The following is a 7316-nucleotide window of genomic DNA, read 5'->3' as shown; positions in this document are numbered from 1 at the left end:
ACTCTCAAAAGAAACCCCAGTAAGATAAAGGCTCCCACATTTCCACACATGTTGAGAAGCACGTTTTCTAATGTACAGTCTGACAAAAACCCACTCCCATTAACAATGGCATGAATCCTTTGTCCCTCTTAAACGAAGCAGTGCCCTACACAAGCTTCGACATCACCTAAAAGAAAAACGCTCGCTGGTTCAATCCCCTCAGTCAGCATGCTTTTAAAGAGAGAAAGAGCAGCTGGGTTATGGCCGTTTTGAGTATAAGATGTCATCAGAGCACGGATAGGCATGCAGTCAAAAACATTAGCTGCATAGAGCACTTGTCCACATATCCTATACATGTTAATAAGCGCAGTTCCACATACAATGTCAGACTCAAATTGCTCACCTACTATAGAGGCATGCACCGCAATTCCCTCTTTCAAAAGTGCCAGATAGGAGCATGCATTCAGAACACAAACAAATGTGATCTTGTCTGGCTTGATGGATCCTGACACCAGCCCTTTTCTTTGTATCTCAACCGTCTCCTTCTTCCCCTCATCCAGCCGGCCGCTGACCCTTCTCTAGGATGTGACGGATTCATTGTCTCCTTGCTCTTGGCGAGGTCAACATCAGCTACATATAGACAAACCCCTCTTCTGACACAAACATGCAGTGGGTTCTGTAGTACTGTACCCTCGGCCTCACCTGTTGCATCACCTGTTCACCATCGTTTCGAAGTATGTCTCGCTTAAAGTTAAAGTCTTCTTTTCTACGAACAGTCGAGATTTCAATCATCGGATGGTTGAATTTGAGCCAAGTGGCTCACTCGACGATCCGGAAAGTGAAAAAGTTCATTAGGCTCACCAAGTAAAGAGAGAGAGAATCCGAGGGAGAAAATTTCCCCCTTGTTTTTCATGGCTGATAACCCTCCTTTAGCATAGACTATCATTTCAAAATGCTCTCACAAGAATACCCAAGCCTGCCCTTATCGAGCATGAGGACCTCAAACTCCTCTACGTCTCACTTCTCTCACCTTCCCATGCCTTCCTTCTTATCAGCTTTGGACTATGCTTGTCTTCGACATGCTACGCCTTCCTCTTCTACGGCATCTACAAGCTACTCCCCCTTTGTGTCCTTCTTATGCACACCTTCTTTTGCTTTCGGCATGTCAACTCTCCTTGGCGGCCACCTCTGCCAATTGCATACCTTCTGTACACCCCCTACAGTAAGGCCCTCGAAGCTCTTCACAATGTACAGCTCTTGGTCCTTTTCATATCAGCGCTCGCAAGCCTGATCCTGCTCACGGCCAGCTCTCTGGCAGCCACGATGGCTCTTCATTTGTTGCCATGGTCCACGGCAGCCCCTCTTCATCCTCCTTGTTCCTACCTGGGGTTAAATTTCGAGCGCTAGTGCCCTACGTGGCACTAGCAGTTGCCGTCGATTTCTGAGCTGAACATTTTTGAAATCAGCCCGCACTGCAGTGCAACTCGTTTTTTAATAGAAAAAATAACTCCAGCTTTGCCTTATTATAAGGATTCCTTGTTTAGCTTCGTTTCACACATCTGAGACTGCAGTTGATTGCCGACACTCCCATCCCACTCAAGCCTCCGCCATAACTCCGTATTCCTGTGTAGTAACTCCTCTCTACCTTTTAGATTGAGCAAGAGCCCGGAGAGATATAGCATTTGTTGAACTGGTCGTCTATATCCGGCTCCACCCCACATGAAGCATCGTAATAAGGATCATTTCTCATGACGTCGATGAGCCCATGGCTGCAATTGACCACAGTTGAACATAACATGCACTTTAAACAATGCTGCCCTATATCTCCACCAGTGGTAGCACTTATAAGTCCCCTTTGTTATCTTGCAAATCCATAAACTTGTTGATTGTCGTCTTTGACATACACTTCATAATTGGACCCAATATACCTTGCATCTAGCATGGCCTCGAATACCGTGCCAGTGACTTCATAAGCTTTATGTATTTGTTTCTTACATATCCCTGGGTCGATATCCCTGGGTCGACCATATCTAGGTGCACATCATTGCCCACCCCCTCGTTGAGCATTTATGCTCAACCATAGCATTATTTAGGTAAAATAGTACTGCATAGAGAGAATGATATAAAACAACGACATAATGAGAATAAATGATATATATAATGGATGTATAGATAGTTTAGAGGAAAAAATTATGATTTGCATCACCCTCCAGGGTCAAACGGAAAGCTCGAAGCTTCCCCAAGCATGGCATAGAGTCCACCTGGATCAAAAGTAAAGCATTGGTTGTGGCCATCCCCTTGTAAAGCATGCACATTGAAGCCCTTCTTTGCACTTATAGGCCAATAGACATGCCACCCTTCCTGCTGTTTGTAGCATGGAGCTTCGTCACCCTGCATCCATAATCCTTTTTTCCAACCATAAGCATGCTTTTGATCACTTGAAGCACTTGTACCATAAGCAGCTATCCTGTCATCTGCTAGAGAACCCTCCATAGTATAGTCTTCTTCAAAAAAGTCTCGCAACTGATACAAAGATATCTGCAAAGCAACCTCCAATATCATAGCTATCAACAATACAGCACATAGCTTCAAAACCATGCCATTTGCTTGAGCTTGCTGCATAGGCAAGCAAACATGTCCCCTTTGCAAACCTATATCCAAACCCTCTGTAAATGGCTCCAAGATCACCTTTTCATACCCAAGAGCATGACCCGCTCGAGCTTCAACCTGTTCTTCAAATACTTCATCACCAACAAGGTTGGCGGCACCTTCCTCGTTGCATGGAGCCTCACTCTTATAGGCTGCACCTATATCAGTTTCCATAGAGTCATCTGCCAGAGCTAGCTCTCCACGGCCACACACAAACTCCAACACTTCAAAGTGCACCTCGACATGCCCACCAAAGCAAAGTTGCCCCACCCCCTGCATAGACAAATTAACTTGACATACCTCCGCTTCTACTTCAGCTAGCTTCTGCAAGTCATCCTCAAAAACCTGATCTTCAGTTAAATTGGATGTACAATTAAACCATACCTCTTCCTCCAATAGGGACTCACCATCATGAGACACTCGATAGGGCTGCTTGACTGAAAAATTCAAGCAAGGCATCTCCACACTTGCACTATGCTCTTCCTTTAGCTTCAAATGATTGGCAGGCGACTCTCATACATTTTTTTCCACTTCATCTACATGAAAAACATCAGTATCCAAACTGCTGCTAGAGCTATGAGAGCTGTTGGACCTGATCTGCCGGTTCTTGCACCTTTGTTGTCATCCTCGTTGCTGGATCTAGAACTGACACCTCTTCTTTAAGATCTTCTATCACCTCGTCCTCTTGAGGAAGCAAGCTGAGTGACACTCTGAATATGCCTCTGCACCTTTTGAGCCCTTACTGGTACTTGTTCTACCTCTTCTAGCCTAGCATCAGCTTCACGTACTTTGATCAAATGCATATCAATAAAAGAAGGAGCTTTTACCTCTTGCTGCTCATCAATTTGCTTGGGCCTAGGTCCACTGGTTGCCGTGATTGTAGAGCGTAGCAATCTTGCCTCCATCTTTTTCTTCGTCTTTCGACTCTTTGCTCTGGCAACTGTTAGAGCTTCATCAAAGGTCCTTGGATCCTCATACTCCACCCTCTCACAAACATAGGGATGCAAGCAAGATAGAAACCTTTCCACCTTAAAGTATCCCACATGGGTTGCTTGGGTAGCAACTGCAAAATCCCCCCAATAAGCTTCAAATTTATCAACAAAAGCATCAAAATTTGCATTTATGTCCTGCTGCAAACCTTTGATCTTTGCATCTGCTTTCGAGGCCGACACCACCTTTCGATACCTCTATAAGAATTTCTCGTGAAATCCAATCCAATTCTGCTTGTGCACATCTTCTAAGCCATTGAACGAAACTTTTGCTTTACCTCGCAGCACCAAAGGTAGAGTCTGGAGCTTTGCTTCATCACATGGCATCCACAATACCATCATCATAAATAGCTCAAAATCGGCAATCTAATTGTCAGCATCTTCATCTCCTTTGAACACTGGACCAAACTCCTGCTTCATCTCGACTCACGAATACTTGGTCAGGAAGCAATCACTGGATCCTCAGTGGGGGCACCACAAGATGGAAAGGGGGAAATGGGAAAACCACCAGCACACAAATTCAATGCCTCTCTATAGCCCAGTGATCTGACAGTACCCCTATCCCCTATTTAACACACACCTCGATACACAATCTGCAATCTACTATTGACCAAGCCCAAACCCGGCCAACCCTAACTGTAAACACTCGACCACAAAGCAAGCAATCTATTATCTCTACCTTTGAGACTTCATAACATCATATAATCACATATAAGAAACCCTGATGCCCTCAGACACCTCAAGATCATTGGCCGATATTCAAGCTCAAGCTTTCCTGCTAGCTTTCATCCTCAAAGAAAATACCACAATCATATATAGAACACACACATTTTAGAATCAATGAAAATAAACATGAGATGAGGCCGAAGATAAGGTCAATGTTGAGCCAAATAAGAGACCAAAGGTAGGATTGGTATAAGGGAGAAACTCAGGTGCAACAACAGGTCATGATGCCTCACCGATCCTCGATCTCCTTACTCATGATTGATAAAAGAGAGAGAGAATTCGAGGGAGAAAATTTCCCCCTTGTTTTTCATGGCTGATAACCTTCCCTTTAGGATAGACTATCATTTCAAAATGCTTTCCCAAGAATACCCAAGGCTACCCTTATCGAGCATGAGGACCTCAAACTCCTCAATTCTCTCACCTTCCCATGCCTTCCTTCTTATTAGCTTTGGACTATGGTTGTCTTCGACATGCTACGCCTTCCTCTTCTGAGGCATCTACAAGCTACTCCCCCTTTGTGTCCTTCTTATGCACGCCTTCTTCTTTTGCTTTCGGCATGTCGTAACTCTCCTTGGCGGCCACCTCTTCCAATTGCATACCTTCTGTACACCCCCTACAGTAAGGCCCTCGAAGCTCTTCACAATGTAGTAATGTACAGCTCTTGGTCCTTTTCATCTCAGCGCGCCCAAGCCTGATCCTGCTCACGGCCAGCTCTCTGGCGGCCTCCTTCACTTGATACGATGGCTCTTCATTTGCAGCCATGGTCCACGGCAGCCCCTCTTCATCCTCCTTGTTCCTTGGCCCACGGCATCACATCCTTGACAGGTTCCCTGCCCTCTGCAGTAGCATCTTGAGCTGCTCGTCAGCGGTACCAACCTCTCCTGGCTTCACTCACCTGCCGGCTCGAGGCCCCCCTCGGCCCGTCCACTTCCTTATGCAGCCCCCCGCCACCTCTGGCGGCCTCCTCCAACTACCGCCCCCTTCTCTTTTTTTCTGGCCTTCTATGGAGCCCTCTCTAAGACTCGCTCTCCCCTGCATGCTGTGTTTCACTTGGCCAGCTCCCCGCACTCCACATGTCTCCTCTGGCTCTCGGACTCCTACCCAGATGGCACTCCACCTTCATGCAATCAGCCCGCACTGTAGTGCTACTTGTTTTTTAATAGAAAAAATAACTCCAGCTTTGCCTTATTATAAGAATTCCTTGTTTAGCTTCGTTTCACACATCCGAGACTGCAGTTGATCACCGACACTCCCATCCCACTCAAGCCTCCGCCATAACTCCGTATTCCTGTGTAGTAACTCCTCTCGACCTTTTAGATTGAGCAAGAGCCCGGAGAGATATAGCATTTGCTGGACCGGTCGTCTATATCCAACTCCGCCCCACATGAAGCATCATAATAAGGATCATTTCTCATGACGTCGATGAGCCCATGGGCGCAACCGACCGCAGTTGAACATAACCTGCACTTTAAACAATGCTACTCGAGATCTCCACCGGTGGTAGCACTTATAAGTTCCCTTTGTTATCTTGCAAATCCATAAACTTGTTGATTGTCGTCTTTGACATACACTTCCTAATTGGACCCAGTATACCTTGCATCTAGCATGGCCTCGAATACCGTGCCAATCACTTCGTAAGCTTTATGTACTTGTTTCTTGCATATCCTTGGGTCGTATCTGGGTGCACCAACGTTGTTGGGTAGATAAAACAAGGACATACTAGTTGTGCAACCCCAATATCCACTTCATGATATGCCTACCCGGCTTTAAATGAAGCACCACATCGAGTAACAAATTATTAAATGTGAGCACATAGAAATTGCAAATAATCAAGTACACTTTAAACTTATTACAAACAAACATCAGCCAGCACTTGTTCAGTTTCAGTATAAGTTATCTCGCTAGGACTTATGACTCGGCTATCAAAATAGATGCGATTGTAACATCTACCCACTTTTTGTCGCAAAAAAGCTCAAATAGCACCGTACCCCCACTGTCATAGAAACACAGAAGTCATCCTCATGGTTGGGAGGACAACAATAGGCAATTGGCAAAGGATTTCCTTCACCCTTTCAAAAGCTCCCTATGCATCTTCAATCCACCAAAAACCATGTATTTGTGAAAGCATCCAAAAAAATTGGGATAGATACTTTAACTTGTGCACAAATAAAGTCAAACATGCAGCACTTATTGTATGTTCCATCAACACTACAGGCTTCATCTTCCCAGGATCAGCAATTATACAATTTTATAAGACCACATGGCCTAAAAAATGAGCTTGAGGTTGAGCCAACTTACAATTTTTTGGATTCGATCAACTAACCACCTTCCTCATCTGGCCTTTGGAAACACAACTTTAGTTCTAATAGATGATCAACCTTGGAGCTGTAGCAATCTATATCATCGATTAATACCCTAATGAACGTACCCAAATAAGGCCCAAACACCTTGTTCATCCAATATTGAAAAGTCACATAAGCATTAACCAAACCAAAGGGTATCTTGCCCTATAAAAAACTTCCCCATGGAGAAATAAAGGTGGTCTTTGATTGTTCTTCAAGAGCAATACCAATTTCACTCTCTACTCTCTTTTCTAACAGACCTTCTATAAAAAACCCAAAATTCCATGTTGCCAGGTGTAATCCTTAGCCTTTCCCTTGCTTTCGGTGTTCCCAAAGTCTCAAACCACCACATTAAAAATTGGCAAAAACCATTTGCTCGCCAACTGCAACTATAACATGTCAACTTTAATCTCGTTGCCTAAAGCTCGAATTGGTGTGTTGTGACTTCTAGAGTGTTCCATATTCTGCATACTACCTTTGTAAACTCTTGCAAGCTTCAAAAGAAATTTTATGCCAAGCTTCTCAAAGTAGTCAAATCAATGCAAAATGGGTCCCCGAAAATTTCTTTTGCTCATAACTTGATCATCTGCACTCCAATTGCAGATCTAAAAAGATTGGCATGCACCAAAAA

At 44.5% G+C, this 7316-nt stretch overlaps 2 protein-coding genes across 2 annotated transcripts; both read right to left on the bottom strand.

The window, feature by feature from the left end:
• Positions 1-785, bottom strand: LOC147458881 (pentatricopeptide repeat-containing protein At2g42920, chloroplastic-like). Its single transcript, XM_086510300.1, has 2 exons — positions 626-785; positions 1-552 (listed from the first exon to the last, which is right to left on the bottom strand). Exons 1-2 carry the CDS (start codon positions 769-771, stop codon positions 129-131), a joined length of 570 nt encoding a protein of 189 aa, XP_086366426.1. The 5' UTR covers positions 772-785; the 3' UTR covers positions 1-128.
• A 20-nt stretch (positions 786-805) lies between these two features.
• Positions 806-5393, bottom strand: LOC147458880 (uncharacterized). Its single transcript, XM_086510299.1, has 2 exons — positions 3767-5393; positions 806-3691 (listed from the first exon to the last, which is right to left on the bottom strand). The coding sequence occupies exon 2, from the start codon at positions 3085-3087 to the stop codon at positions 2182-2184; it is 906 nt and encodes a 301-aa protein (XP_086366425.1). The 5' UTR covers positions 3088-3691; positions 3767-5393; the 3' UTR covers positions 806-2181.
• Between the last annotated feature and the right edge of the window lie 1923 nt (positions 5394-7316).

This window comes from Adiantum capillus-veneris, chromosome 4 (genome assembly GCF_014529385.1).
Source record: "Adiantum capillus-veneris isolate H3 chromosome 4, ASM1452938v2, whole genome shotgun sequence".
NCBI classification, from domain to species: Eukaryota; Viridiplantae; Streptophyta; class Polypodiopsida; order Polypodiales; family Pteridaceae; genus Adiantum; species Adiantum capillus-veneris.
This window is presented reverse-complemented; position numbering and strand designations above follow the sequence as displayed.

Coding starts and splice junctions, on each gene's coding strand:
- LOC147458881 (XM_086510300.1), bottom strand. CDS start 771: ATGATTGAAATCTCGACTGTTCGTAGAAAAGAAGACTTTAACTTTAAG. Junction 553..625: donor ATGTTTGTGTCAGAAGAGGG/GTTTGTCTATAT, acceptor ATCCTAGAGAAG/GGTCAGCGGCCGGCTGGATG.
- LOC147458880 (XM_086510299.1), bottom strand. CDS start 3,087: ATGCCTTGCTTGAATTTTTCAGTCAAGCAGCCCTATCGAGTGTCTCAT.